The sequence below is a fragment of the Leguminivora glycinivorella genome, chromosome 21 (genome assembly GCF_023078275.1).
Source record: "Leguminivora glycinivorella isolate SPB_JAAS2020 chromosome 21, LegGlyc_1.1, whole genome shotgun sequence".
NCBI classification, from domain to species: domain Eukaryota; kingdom Metazoa; phylum Arthropoda; class Insecta; order Lepidoptera; family Tortricidae; genus Leguminivora; species Leguminivora glycinivorella.
In genome coordinates this window covers 3,962,765-3,978,088 of record NC_062991.1, presented here as the reverse complement: position 1 = coordinate 3,978,088, position 15,324 = coordinate 3,962,765, and the positions used below count along the sequence as shown (strand labels likewise).

Here is a 15,324-nt window from a genome sequence, read left to right as displayed (position 1 = left end):
TCTCTAACAAGTTAGGTATGCAAGTGTGAAAGTGACGCAAGCGGTGTGACAAAAATGCAACCCTGATACGTCATCCCAGATCGAACCTTAAAGGATTTTTCCCCTCACTAGCTCGGAAACACGTGTTTTGTCCTTTAACACCAGCGGGTAAAAACGCATTTTATCCACTAGTGGGTAAAGTAATTTGACCTTGAATAAAGTCAAATTAACTGCTTTAAAGTTGATAAAACTAGGTGAATCTAGTAATAAAATGATTTACCACCTGTGGAACTACTGGAAGCAGTGATAAACGCATATTTTGCGTTGTAGTTTCCTCGCTATAGTGAGGGGAAAAGTTTTATGTTACACTCGGGTGCAAATGTATTTAACTTCTCGTGTGTTAAAAAACTCGCAAGTTCAGGATTCTATTCTCGAACCACTCGCTTCGCTCGTGGTTCAACTATAGAATCCTTTCACTTGCTCGTTTTTCAATTCCACACTCGGCGTTAAAATACAACTTTGCCCCCTTGTATAACAAATAACTATTAGAGTTTTACGGTTTTTAGGGTTCCGTAGCCAAAATGGCAAAAACGGAACCCTTATAGTTTCGTCATGTCCGTCTGTCCGTCTGTCCGTCTGTCCGTCTGTCCGTCTGTCACAGCCGATTTACTCGGAAACTATAAGTACTACAGTGATGAAATTTGATGGGAATATGTGTTGTATGAACCGCTACAAAATTATGACACTAAATAGTAAAAAAAAAAGAATTGGGGGTGGGGCCCCCCATACATGTAACTGAGGGATGAAAATTTTTTTTTTCGATGTACATACCCGTGTGGGGTATCAATGGAAAGGTCTTTTAAAATGATATAAAGTTTTCTAAAAAACATTTTTCTTAAAGTGAACGGTTTTTGAGATATCAGCTCTCAAAGTCGTAAAAAGTATGTCCCCCCCTCTATTTTTATAACTACGGGGTATAAAATTCTAAAAAAAATAGAGGTGATGCATGCTAATTAACTCTTTCAACGATTTTTGGTTTGATCAAAGTATCTCTTATAGTTTTTGAGATAGGTTGATTTAACTGTAATTTTGGTTAAGTTATTGGTTTATTATATTTGCTGCTACGGAACCCTTTGTGCGCGAGCCCGACTCGCACTTGGCCGGTTTTATCTCATTAAACTGGCTTGTAAAATGAAGATGAACAAAATACTACACCGACTGGACAAGATACTTCGCAATCGTATAAATGATAAGAGCGAGACAGTTTATCTTTTCGTTAAACAATGAAGAATGACTTCCTGGTAATGTGTTTAAATATACTTGTGGTTTTGTGTAACCATTTCAATTGACGTTGGCTTTAGATTATTAAAAAATTTGACACTTCTCAAATAAGTGCTCACAATTCTTACAATTACTTTTAAAGTGCTTTTCGTTTGGTATTTTTCGATATACAATATACAAACTTCGGTTCAAGTAAGTAACTGTTTCTACCAAGCAACCCTGTCATCACCCTGTCATAGTTAGTCATTTGTATAGGACAGTAGGTATTTGACGTTCAATGACACATATCAGAAACTCATGTTTACTAAACATAATAAATAATAAAATAAATATCATAGGACGTTTCTACACAAATTGACAGTCCCGTGATAAGCTCAAGAAGGCTTGTGTTGTAGTTACTAAAACAATGAAATATGTGAGTTTGCACGGGAAAACGTCCCACTTTGTCGATACATATAAAGCCGCTTTGTCAATTTATTCATACAAAGATACAAGTAAATCTCGCCTTAATGGTAACCGACAAAGTGGGACGTTTTACTAAACACACTCTCATATATAATATACATATACATACTTATATACTTAGAAAACCTCCATAACAGGAACTATCATTACAGTTGAATTAAATGCCCATATCAGCTAAGCAGGCAGGGCCAGGGTGCGTAACCGAATGGCACAAACGCTCACGAAACGAAACGCTCGTAGATATCTATCTCTATCGCTCGTGCGTATTGGCGTAACGAGCCACACTACCTTTCGCGGCGTTTTGTTTTCGTTTCGCGTCGCAGAAATGTCATTCGGCTACGGCACCAGATGACGTTCAACGTCGTTGACATAAAAATAATCCTCATGAATATACGTACTTTACGTCACATCATGGCGTGTTGCGTGAGCAGGGCACCACGACAAAGCTAAGGGTCGTTTTTATACAAGTGACAATTGTTGACGCTAGACGCCAGTGCGCGGCGGAAGGGTCCTGGATTTCCCCCGGCTACCTTCCCCACACACGGTCCGTTTGCTCTTACGGCCCAAAAAGCCAAAGAGTCCAAGTCAGGTTTCAAAAAAAAAAAGCTAGACGCCGATCGAGACGCAGTCTGGCTCTGTCACGCCAATACGGAAGAGTGATAGAGATAGCTGGCTGCGATTACGATATTATCGTAAGCGTTCTTGCATTTGGATATGTATTCTTAGACGCACGGCCGGTCTCCATCCTTACTTGGTGGATATTCCACGAATCCGCACGAAGCGCTTTGCTTCTTCTTTTCTTATGCGCACTGCCAAGGAGTGGAATTCCTTGCCGGCGGCTATATTTCCGAGCTCATATAACCCGGCAACCTTCAAATCAAGAGTGAACAGGCATCTTCTGGGCGAGCTCACTCCATCGTAGGCCACGTCTTTGCCTTTGGCTAGTCTGTGGTCAAGAGTAAGCCCATTTATAATAATAATAATAAAAAAGTACCCAGCTCCGGTTTGTCCTTTAACTAGGTCCAGATGATCGGACCCACAATACAAAGTGACTTATACTTTCAATATTTTTACGATTGCAGCAACACCGCTTTGTGATGACAGGTCCTTGAGGCGGCCATGAAATATTTTGTCTGTGATGCCTGATTTGTATACTAACCTATCCAGGATTGTGTGGTAGGATCCCAAGGGATAGCTCCATCCTCTGCTTTAAGCTGAGGCAGCAAGATTGCGGAGTATCCTGATGTAAGACCGGAGATGAAAGTGATGAGGATTGAGGCCGATGCTGCTATCGTCTGAAATTATACAAGAAAATTTTCATCGTATTTTTTTATACTACGTCGGTGGCAAACAAGCATACGGTCCGCCTGATGGAAAGCGGTCACCGTAAGAAGTGTCACATGCGCGTTGCCAACCCATTAGAAACTTGAACACTCCCTTTTGCTGTGTTACGTACTTATACACAGCAAAAAGGAGTGTACAAGTTCCAAGGAGGGTTCGGGTTGCCGACGACTCAAAGGACAATAGACGGAACAAATTAAGTTCCGTAGGTCCTTCCATCACCAGCACACCGCACCCTCGTTTAGCTCTGGCAGCCTTACTCACCGGCAGGAACACAACACTATGAGTTAGGGTCTAGTGCTACGAGTATCTCTAGGTAGATACGATTGGATCTGTCTGAGTCAAAAATGTACGTTTCTCCAGAAGATAATGTAATTTTTTACAGTTGCATATGCGAGCGTTGGTGTATTATAAGCACGAAATAGGTTTGTCAGTTCTTTTAAATTTCAAAATGACATCTAAGCAAAGCTCTTAAGTAATACTGAGTTCGTTTCTAAATTAAATAGACGATGCACAAATGTACATATTTGAAGTAATAATTATAATCATAAAGATCCGGCTCAGTATGTATAGGTTTGTTAACTTTGTTTCCTTGTGAATGTTAATCTTCAACTGTCCAGTTATCTTTATTATTTACCTGTTTCCAAACTGGTGAAAACCGCACAACTGTCCTGGAATCCTCTAGCAGTTGTTCTTCCTTTGTGGTAACATTCTTATTATCTAGCGCTAGTCCTGTTGCTGAATCGTGCTTTAGATTCTGGTAATAATTTGCTAGTTTTCCAACCATTTCTGAATCAGGTACTTTATTAGTTTCTTTTTGTTCGTATTTTTCAGTTTCGGGAGTGTCTCTTTCTTTGTCAGGATTATTTTCTTCTACAACTTTATCTTTATCACTATTTTCTGTTTCATTCTTTGCTGTGCCTGTGTCGTTATTTAGTGTGTCTTCTTTTGTTGTTTCTTGATCTTCTGCGATGTCTTCCCTCTTTAGCGCCATCGGTTATTCTGAAAACATAATGTTATTATTATTCAGATAGATAAATGGAACTTAAAACTAAAATTAATGTTAAATACTTTTTTTTTGTATTTACCGTTGTAGGTATTATTATTAGTCTTACTTCTATATTCTTGGTTCATAAGTCCTAAAATCAAAACAAATAGATTCTTTGTGTAAACTGGGTAGACATTGCAATAAATTGTATTAGTAAATATAATATAAATTATCTAAAGTATACTTAAACTAACATATCATTTGATATAAATGCACACATGTTTGCGTCTAGTGTAAACTATTGTCACGTTTATTTAATAGTAAATATTAATTCCTCTATAATTACTCTCAAGTGGTTAGGTTACAAAAAACAAGTTATTGACTTTATACGAACGAATGTAAAGAAATATGTGAGTGTGTTTAATAAAACGTCCTACTTTGTCGGTTACCATTAAGGCGAGATTTACTTAGGTGAAACCATAATTTATTATAGGACCAAGTTACACAGAAACTTATATAACATATCTATAAAATATTTGTTTATAATATCTAGTCTATATGTGGGAGGGCAGCACCGTCGTCAAAGCCGAGCCATCGGGTGATGGCCTTGAAGCAGTGGCGTGTGCCTAGGATGCACATGCTAGATTTAGGTACTTGTATCTTTATATGAATAAACTGACAAAGCCGCTTTATAGCAATCGACAAAGTGGGATGTTTTCCCGTGCACACTCACATATAATGAATGTATATGTATGAATATATCATAATATATGGGACTCTGAAAAATATTGTACCTCAAGGCTTTCATGACAATACGTAGTATTTTTCAGCCTAATCTTTTAACACAAGGCAAAGTAGGTAAATATTGACTAGGTAAGTATAATTATGTTATTATCTTTTCTAAGGTTATTTTAGATTATTTTTACTTTGTATGTCTTTGTGCTTTTTTAATATTCCTCATATTAGCCGCGGTCCTGGGTTCGAATTCCGGTAAGGGCATTTATTTGTGTGATGAGCACAGATACTTGTTCCTGAGACATGGATGGTTTCTATGTATATAAGTATGTATTTATCTATTTAAGTATGTATATCGTCGCTTAACACTCATACGAGTAGTACAAGCTTTGATTAGTTTGGGCCTAAGTTGATCTATGTAATAAAGTGTCCCCATTCCCCAATATTTATTTATTTCATTTATTTAATATTAATAAGAGAATTTATATACCTAAGATATTAAGTGAGATTTATTTGCTCAATTAAGAAAGCTGTATCTCCTAGGGCATTGTAATTTTTATTTTACGATATCGTCAGCTGATAATTATTAACATTGAAATTAATAATAAATAACGTTCTGGGGCCCATTTCTCGAAAGGTCACAAGTCTTGTATTACAAGTGCGCGAACTGTCAAATCGTATGGGTTTCCATGGAAACACACTTGTAATACAAGACTTGTACCTTTCGAGAAATGGGCCCCTGGTGCCGTAGCCGAATGGCATTTCTGCGACGCGAAACGAAAACGAAACGCCGCGAAAGGCAGTCTGGCTCTGTCGCGCCAATACGCACGAGCGATAGAGACAGATATCTACGAGCGTTTCGTTTCGTGAGCGTTTGTGCCATTCGGCTACGCACTCAGTTCAGAAGAAAGAATCATATTTGCGATTTCTACGATCAGTCATTTGTTTCCTTTCAAATATCGAACGCACAGAATATATAATAGTACAAGTTCGAACGTTATAAATGAACTAACAGTCAAACACTAGTCTTACCTGAATTTAGGCTATATTTGTACCTACATATTGTAAAAAACTGATTATTTGGATGAAGATGAAATTATGCATGCAGCTGTACACAATTAGTCATTAAATACTCTCATTATGCAGCAGTCACATAAATAACGATTATATAGCTTTAATTAATTACCTACTTACGGCCTAGCCACGACAATGGTCTAAGGCGGCGAGCGGGGCGGCTGGGCTGCGCGGGAAACGCGCGCGGGCGCTAGCCATGCCACGTACTTTTAGAAGCGGCGGCAGGGCCTAGGAGCGGCCAGAACGTTTTCATATTTAAAAACATGTTTTTTACTGTCGAATATGACTCTAAAGTGCATAGAATGCTTTAATTAGTCAATTACGTCTTGTACAAGAGAATATGTGTGATGACTAAGTACATGGAATTTATTTTATGGCTAGTTAAATGATACTTAATATAAATAAACACTTAGCTCTAAAAAAAAATTAAGAGTAAATACGAATAAATACTATACAAAAATATGTTTGAAAACATTATTACATACTACATACGCGAAAGTACAATTCAATTTTCATTAAATAAAGGTTTCGGGTTCAAGACGCTCATAATAAAAACAAAATGTTTTGTTTCGCGCGGAATCGCTAGCCCCATCTAGCCGCCTAGGCCGGTCGCGCCGCTGTAATGTCGTGGCGGTGCGGGCGCGGCGCGCTACAGTTGTTCGAGTCGCGCGCCGCCCCGCGCGCCGCTGCCGCGGGTAGGCCCGTGAAACCCGCGCGCGATTTCGAACAGCGGCGCGAGTCGTGGCATGCCTCGCGCGCGCTGCGTTTTTGTTTTTGTGACTTACCGCTTGCCGCTGCCGCAAAACGCCTTAGACCATTGTCGTGGCTAGGCCGTTACCGTCCGCCGGCTTTCCGCGCATGCGCGCAGTATCGAAAAAACTGAAAACGCATTGTTTGGCTCTGTAACCATGGCAACGCCTTATAACGACACTGCGGGCGTGCGCGGGAAGGCTTTGGGCAGCCGAGCTGACAGTGCAAACCTTTGAGTCAAAATAGAGGAAACAGTGTGAATTTCACGAAAGTTATTCAAGAAAACTATTAAAAACTAGTGCATAGTCGTAGAAAAAGTATTGTATGCAACGGTGTTTAACTGAGTCAAAAAATACTCGTGGCGTCTCTATAACAATTTTCGGCTTCGCCTCAAATTGTTACCCAACACCACTCGTCTTTTTTGACCTCCTTTAAACGCCTGTTGCATAAAATACTATAAAACTACGCAACGGATTTTGATGCGGTTTTTTTAACACGCTTTTATTAGGTCGTCGTGTATGTAACTATGTATGTAATGGAATCTAAGGAAGCTAATTTAACCATCTTCCAGGAGTCGTAGCGTAATGAAAATTGGCAGCTATATGTAGTTCCGATGACAATACAATAATATGGTACTGTTGAGCTGATCTGATGATGGAGTCGGAAGATATGAACTGGAACTACATGATGGAACATCGTATCATAGCTGTTTTTGGGTTTCTTAGAAAAGTCTTGTAATGAACTTTGACTACGATTAGGTTTCAAGGTCTGATGATGGAGCCGGAAGATATGAACTGGAACTACATGATGGAACATCGTATCATAGCTGTTTTTGGGCTTCTTAGGAAAGTCTTGTAATGAACTTTGACTACGATTAGGTTTCAAGGTCTGATGATGGAGCCGGAAGATATGAACTGGAACTACATGATGGAACATCGTATCATAGCTGTTTTTGGGCTTCTTAGGAAAGTCTTGTAATGAACTTTGACTACAATTAGGTTTCAAGGTCTGATTATGGAGCCGGAAGATATGAGCTGGAACTACATGATGGAACATCGTATCATAGCTGTTTTTGGGCTTCTTAGAAAAGTCTTGTAATGAACTTTGACTACGATTAGGTTTCAAGGTCTGATGATGGAGCCGGAAGATATGAACTGGAACTACATGATGGAACATCGTATCATAGCTGTTTTTGGGCTTCTTAGAAAAGTCTTGTAATGAACTATGACTACGATTAGGTTTCAAGGCCTGATGATGGTGCCGGAAGATAAGAACAGAAAAAGGGGGGGGGGCTCGAGCGGGGAAGCATGAAAGAAAGATCAACGTAGTATTTAAAATAAGTTGGGTTAGCGTTTTCTTGTGACCTTTCAGAGCAAACAAAGGGGGCTCGGGGGCGAAGCCCCCGCATAAAAGAAAGATCAACGTTGTATTTAAAATAAGTTGGGTTAAGGTTTTCTTGTGATCCTTAAGAGTCAAGAAAAGGGGGGCTCGGGGGGCAAAGCCCCCCGCATGAAAGAAAGATCAACGTAGTATTTAGAATAAGTTGGGTTAGCGTTTTCTTGTGACCTTTAAGAGCAAACAAAGGGGGGCTCGGGGGGCGAAGCCCCCCGCATAAAAGAAAGATCAACGTTGTATTTAAAATAAGTTGGGTTAGCGTTTTCTTGTGACCTTTAAGAGCAAACAAAGGGGGCTCGGGGGGCGAAGCCCCCGCATAAAAGAAAAATCAACGTTGTATTTAAAATAAGTTGGGTTAGCGTTTTCTTGTGACCTTTAAGAGCAAACAAAGGGGTGGCTCGCGGTTTAGGGTTTTCTTGTGACCCTTAAGAGTAAAGAAAAGGGGGGCTCGGGGGCGAAGCCCCCCGCATAAAAGAAAGATCAACGTAGTATTTAAAATAAGTTGGGTTAGGGTTTTCTTGTGACCCTTAAGAGTAACGAAAAGGGGGCTCGGGGGCGAAGCCTCCCGCATAAAATAAAGATCAACGTAGTATTTAAAATAAGTTGGGTTAGCGTTTTCTTGTGACCTTTAAGAGCAAACAAAGGGGGCTCGGGGCAAAGCCCCCGCATGAAAGAAAGATCAACGTAGTATTTAAGATAAGTTGGGTTAGCGTTTTCTTGTGACCTTTAAGAGCAAACAAAGGGGGGCTCGGGGGGCGAAGCCCCCCGCATAACAGAAAGATAAACGTTGTATTTAAAATAAGTTGGGTTAGGGTTTTCTTACCCTTAAGAGTAACGAGAAGGGGGGCTCGGGGGGCGAAGCCCCCCGCATAAAAGAAAGATTAACGTAGTATTTAAAATAAGTTGGGTTAGCGTTTTTTTGTAACCTTTAAGAGCAAACAAAGGGGGGCTCGAGGGGTGAAGCCCCCCGCATAAAAGAAAGATCAACGTAGTATTTAAAATAAGTTGGGTTAGGGTTTTCTTGTGACCTTTAAGAGCAAGCAAAGGGGGGCTCGGGGGGCGAAGCCCCCGCATGAAAGAAAGATCAACGTAGTATTTAAAATAAGTTGGGTTAGGGTTTTCTTGTGACCCAGAGCAAAAGTAAGGGGGGCTCGGGGGGCGAAGCCCCCCGCATAAAAGAGAGATCAACGTAATATTTATAATAAGTTGGGTTAGGGTTTTCTTGTGACCCACAGCAAAAGTAAGGGGGCTCGGGGGCGAAGCCCCCGCATGAAAGAAAGATCAACGTAGTATTTAAAATATGTTGGGTTAGGGTTTTCTTGTGACCCAGAGCAAAAGTAAGAGGGGCTCGGGGGGCAAAGCCCCCCGCATAAAAGAAAGATCATCGTAATATTTAAAATAAGTTGGGTTATGGTTTTCTTGTGACCCTGAAGAGCAAATAAAGGGGGCTCGGGGGCAAAGCCCCGCGCATAAAAGAAAGATCAACGTAGTAGTATTTAAATTTGGGTTAGGGTTTTCTTTTGACCCTTAAGAGCAAATAAACCCCTTTATTTACCCCGCATAAAAGATAGATGTGTGACTGAGAAAATTCAACCCTTTGTCTCTTTCGCACTCTGTAAGATGAAATCCTTAAGTTCTCTATTGTATTCATCGTCAAATTAGCGCACCACTATAAAAAAAATTTCGCGCTCGCTACGCTCGCGGTTTTTTCCCTACATGCTAGAATTTCTTCCCAAACCTGCCGAAACTCAAATTCGCTCAACCAACCCACACAACCCTAATCAATTGCACAGGCCGGCACTGGCTCCTAGTGATTTCAAGTTGGGCATCTACCGTGCACAAGATGCAAGGCACTACGCAGTGGTGTACTTAGGGTCCCGTACTTTTGCGGTTGATGGACAGGCGCATGTGGCCCTGAGTAGAGTAAAATCACTTAGTGCTCTTCAGATAGAAGACCTAGATTGTTCTAAGCTGACAGGTAAAACACTATGCAATACAGACACACTGGCGGAGATGGAGAGAATGTGGGCTGAATAAAATATAAATTGAAATAAAAGTAAGAATTCAATGAATCAATGATTATAATAACAAAAGGCGGAAAGATATCGTTTGTATTCAAACCGTACATAGAAAACACGTTTTCTCATCTAGATTTTTCGTCTTTCTGGGGCCATTTCTGTACAACAGGTTAAATGCAAAATTAGACTTATATCCACTTAGCTATGTTTGTTGTAAAAGTGCTCTACGACGAGGCCTGCAAAATATGACGTACGATGATACAGAAAAGTTACTTATGGTTGTAAAATAATTACCTATTGAATATACAATGAATATATATGTACCTAATGTAATAGTTCGGAATCTACGAAAATAAGTCTTGTGTTTATTTTCTTATAAGTTTTATTTTAGTGAATAATTAAAAATAAATCACTAATTTAGTCCTTCCTCTGCCTGAAACACAGGAACTATCCTAGCTCAGGCATTTGTATAAAACATCTCTTATATGTATAACAATTCTTAGCCTTTAAGAACAATCACTGTACAATTATGTTTTTATTAATAAATTATTTGTATTTGTATTTGTATTTGTAATGAACGACTTTATTGCGATAAACTTAGTACCTATACATCAGTTGGTATTAATTGTTATTAAGTAGCAATACGTGTTAGCCACAAATGGCTTGCGAAATTCGCCTACTTGAAATAAAATTGTGTTTAAATTTTAAAGATATTTCATTATTAACGGCTAAAAAGTATAAAATAAATTTATAGTTTAAAAAAACTAGAAAAACACGCTTTTATAAACGCACGTAAAAGCCAAAAATAAATTATGGATCGTTCAAGTTGTCTCTATTTCTGAGATGAAGAGTAAACTATGTGCTTTTAATTATAATATTTGATTGTAAAAGCGTGGGGCGCTGTAACAGGAAAAACTTTTTGTATAACTTGCTGAGAAATCAAGTTAAGCTATGTTGTGGTTACGAGAAGCAGTTTACACAGATTGGCGCGCTAACTGGACTTACAGCACGACTGCAGCGCCCCACGCTTTTACAATCAAATAATATAATTAAAAGCACATAGTTTACTCTTCATCTCAGAAATAGAGACAACTTGAACGATCCATAATTTATTTTTGGCTTTTACGTGCGTTTATAAAAGCGTGTTTTTCTAGTTTTTTTAAACTATAAATTTATTTTAATAGATAGAGTGATTGTAGAGGAAGGTTTACATGTAGGTATAGTACCCGTGCGAAGCCGGGGCGGGTCGCTAGTCCTATATAAATCATCCTTGTTATTATTAATATTTCTGCGTAACATCAGGTAACATTGACGTGTAAAAGTGCCATTGTGGCCTATTTGCTGAATAATACATACATACATACAATCACGCCTGTATCCCGTAAAGGGGTAGGCAGAGCACATGAAACCACTAAAGCTTCAGGGCCACTCTTGGCAAATAAGGGGTTAGAAGAAAACGAAACTGTGGCATTGCAGTGAAAGGTTGCCAGCCTCTCGCCTACACCACAATATGCTGAATAAATGATTGTATTTATAAGTATTAAAGAGAAAACTTAAATGCCAGTTACTGATGTGCCGACGGAAAGTTTCCAAAATTCTGAAATTTTCACATAGGAAAACTTCGGAAACTTTTCAAACTTTGTATGGACAATTGTATGGATGGAAACTTTCCATTTCATAAATTTAAATTCCCTTTATTTTTCGTGAATGTTTCGTGAATTTTTCAAGAAATTTAAGATATTTTTGGAAAGTTTCCGCAACTTGCACATAATTAATGCCAGTTATTGTTTGTAGAAGAAACTATTATCATTTGCAATAATGCAATCAAGTTAAACAGAGATTTTCAGTGATATCTTATCAAATAAATGTAGATATCTTACTCTCTAAGTACTCTAAGTAGGTCATTGCTCTTATATATACACCGTGTTTCACTTAACACTAAAAACCTGAAAACAGTTTGTTCAGAATCGAGAGTAGAATCGATTGAGCTATATCTTGATGGGGGTAATATTTTTATTTAAATTAGTATTATTAGTTATTTTTTACGTGCCCATTCTATTGTACTCGTAATACAACATTGTGTATATCGCATTGCTAGAGGTTGTTTACCTTTTTTCAGTATTTAAGGGTATTAATACTGGCCGGTTACTTGGACGATTATTTTTTCCGCTACTAGTTTGACGTTGTTTGTCAGTTTAATCTTAATGTTTATCATAAGTAATAACAAATTGAACTCTTACCTAATTACAACCTTGTCATTTTGAATATTGAGTTTATTTGCTTACTGCGATTACCTGTCCAATTTGAAGTTTACTGTGACAAAGCTTTAAAGTGTTTTACAGTGACATCTTAGCTGTCTATTGGTAAACCTTATGTCGTTGCAGTAACGTACACAAATAAATAGTCTTATGGTTTATGATGGTAGTTAGCAATTATTTTATTGAGTGTAGAGCTAAAATTCAAGTAGAGCTGTACAGAAAATTAAAAATTCAATTAAAAAAAAAGTAACGATCAGATTAAAAGATGAATACTCTAGATGAGTTTAAAAAAATAAAAATCAGTTGGGGTGTCTGAGGTTTTGAGTGATACCGGAAACACCGTGTATATTATGAATTATGATAATCAATTTTTTCTGACATTTTTTCCCAATGGCCCAAGCCTTAAAAAAAATGTAACTTAAAATCTCAATATCTGGGCAACCGAGCTTCGCTCGGTTCTGTTTCGTATCCTTGACATGTGTCGCCATCTAGTTCAAAAATAAATAGTACCTACATCGAGCGAAAGAATTCTCAGCCTTAACAACACAACTACTGCACACGAGATGGCGCGCATTTCGCCACAAAAACTCAAATAGTGTATTTTCTATTCGTTTTAACCTTGACCTGTGTCGCCATCTAGTGTTTGCAATAAATAGTACTTACATCGACCGAAAGAATTCTGTCTTAACAGTACAACTACTGCACACGAGATGGCGCGCGAAGAAAAACGCATGAAAACTCGAAAATTCGCGTTTTCCGGGACCTAAGTATAAGTTAGACCGATTTTTCACCCCTATAAACCCCCACATAACAAATTTCTGCGAAATCGTTAGAGCGGTTTCCGAGATCGTCAGTGTAAATAAATATATATATAAATAAATAAATAAATAAATATACAAGAATTGCTCGTTTAAAAGTATAAGATTTTTACTCAGAAGTGTTTGTTATTTGACAGAAGTCACTTTGAAAAACGAAATATTTTTCAAAATCATCACTTTGGCGTGTTTTAATTGCACTATAAAGTCTTTTTAATACAAAATGATTGAGCTCTTTTTAGGGTTCCGTAGTCAACTAGGAACCCTTATAGTTTCGCCATGTCTGTCTGTCCGTCCGTCCGTCCGTCCGTCCGTCCGTCCGTCCGTCCGTCCGTCCGTCCGTCCGTCCGTCCGTCCGTCCGTCCGTCCGTCCGTCCGTCCGTCCGGCCGTCCGTCCGTGGATAATCTCAGTAACCGTTAGCACTAGAAAGCTGAAATTTGGTACCAATATGTATATTAATCACGCCAACAAAGTGCAAAAATAAAAAATGGAAAAAAATGATTTATTAGGGTACCCCCCCTACATGAAAAGTGGGGGCTGATATTTTTTTTTATTCCAACCCCAACGTGTGATATATTGTTGGATAGGTATTTAAAAATGAATAAGGGTTTGCTAAGATCGTTTTTTGATAATATTAATATTTTCGGAAATAATCGCTCCTAAAGGAAAAAAAAGTGCGTCCCCCCCCTCTAACTTTTGAACCATATGTTTAAAAAATATGGAAAAAATCACGAAAGTAGAACTTTATAAATACTTTCTAGGAAAATTGTTTTGAACTTGATAGGTTCAGTAGTTTTTGAGAAAAATACGGAAAACTACGGAATCCTACACTGAGCGTGGCCCGACACGCTCTTGGCCGGTTTTTAATACAAAATGATTGAGCTCTTTTTTCATGTATGACGCGTAAAGATACGGCTGAATCGGTTTAGTACCGTTTGATAGCCGTCTGATTTTGTAGGTTACGCATGGGGCCAGAGTTTGGTTTAGGGACCGTTTGGTAACTAAGTTTTCTAACTGGCTATAGATCCAACCAGTAGATCCAATGTGGATCTAGTGAGTATTTTTTTATTCGTTAGATCCAATTTTAGGTTGATGGATGCAGTGAGATTTTTTTTACCAATATATCGAATGGGTCTACTGAGAGTTTTTCTTCCTTCTACCATAATCTATAAAAACTTAATTCTTAAGCGAGTAAATGATGTTTTTGCCTACTTCTTTTTTTTCATAAAGTATTAGGTAATTGTTGTCATTTCGTGACGTCGATAGTGGGCGTAAATATATAAACGTTCTATTGATACTGACGGACAAGAAAACATGGCCAACCAATGATAATTTGCATTTTAATATTTTTACACCTACTGGTAAAGACTCCCTTGATTCTTCGAAAACGGTAGCATTTTATCCACAAGAGTGCAAAGTAATTTCATACAAAAACTTTATGCCCGAAGCTGACTGGTAGAATTGACCTCTTAAATGATTATTTTGAATCGAAAATTTTTTTTTAATAAATTGATCGAATCGCCGCGAGATGGACTCCTCGTCCACATGTCATTAATACTGTAAAAGAGGGACCTAAATTTTATTTGACAACAACACTTTTAAAATAAAAACAATAATACTAATCATAAAGTAAACCTTAATCTAAAAATAAATACCTAAGTAAACTAAAAATATTAAAAAGTAATTAATACTTAAAACATTCCTCGCTCAGCGTATTAGCTTGACAGCGAGGAAATGCTGTCAGCGTCTTCAGTACTATGCCATAGTGGCCGTTTTTAGATTGGCATATAATTAACCGGGCAACTAAAATATTAAACGGGAAGTTAAGTCGGGCATACAATAATATAATTTGGCTGTGTTTTAATATTGTGGCGACAAAAAAAATATATGAGCCTCAAATATTAAGCATCATTATTATTGAAAAAACGGCAGCAAATTTCAAGCGACAAAAATATTGCCGAGGAACATTAAACAATACTTTGGCGACTAAAATAATAATTGGCACCTAGTATTGTAAAGCGTAAGATTTTTAATATTTGTAGTCATATAGATGTTAGCACCTAAATAATTATACTTAGCTCATCGTTTAAAGTAGTATTTAAATTGCGGAGGCAACTAAAAAAATTACTGGGTTAGTAGGTTTTTTTTTAAAAAACATATAAAATCGTTTCTTTATGGAAACGATGGTCCCATCGGAAAATCAACGCTGGAAGTCACCAGCAAC

The 15,324-nt window shown here is 38.1% G+C and overlaps 1 protein-coding gene across 2 annotated transcripts in view; it reads right to left on the bottom strand.

Annotated features, from left to right (window-relative positions):
- The window catches only part of LOC125237571 (facilitated trehalose transporter Tret1-2 homolog), a 68,963-nt gene that overhangs the window by 2,498 nt on the left and 51,141 nt on the right, over positions 1-15,324 (bottom strand). For both annotated transcript variants that reach the window (XM_048144699.1, XM_048144700.1), the window contains exons 2-3: positions 3,704-4,068; positions 2,885-3,020 (exon numbers count right to left, since the gene is read on the bottom strand). In XM_048144699.1, the coding sequence (XP_048000656.1) occupies positions 2,885-3,020; positions 3,704-4,060 (493 nt within the window). In that variant the 5' untranslated portion in view covers positions 4,061-4,068. The remainder of the gene's footprint in view (positions 1-2,884; positions 3,021-3,703; positions 4,069-15,324) is intronic.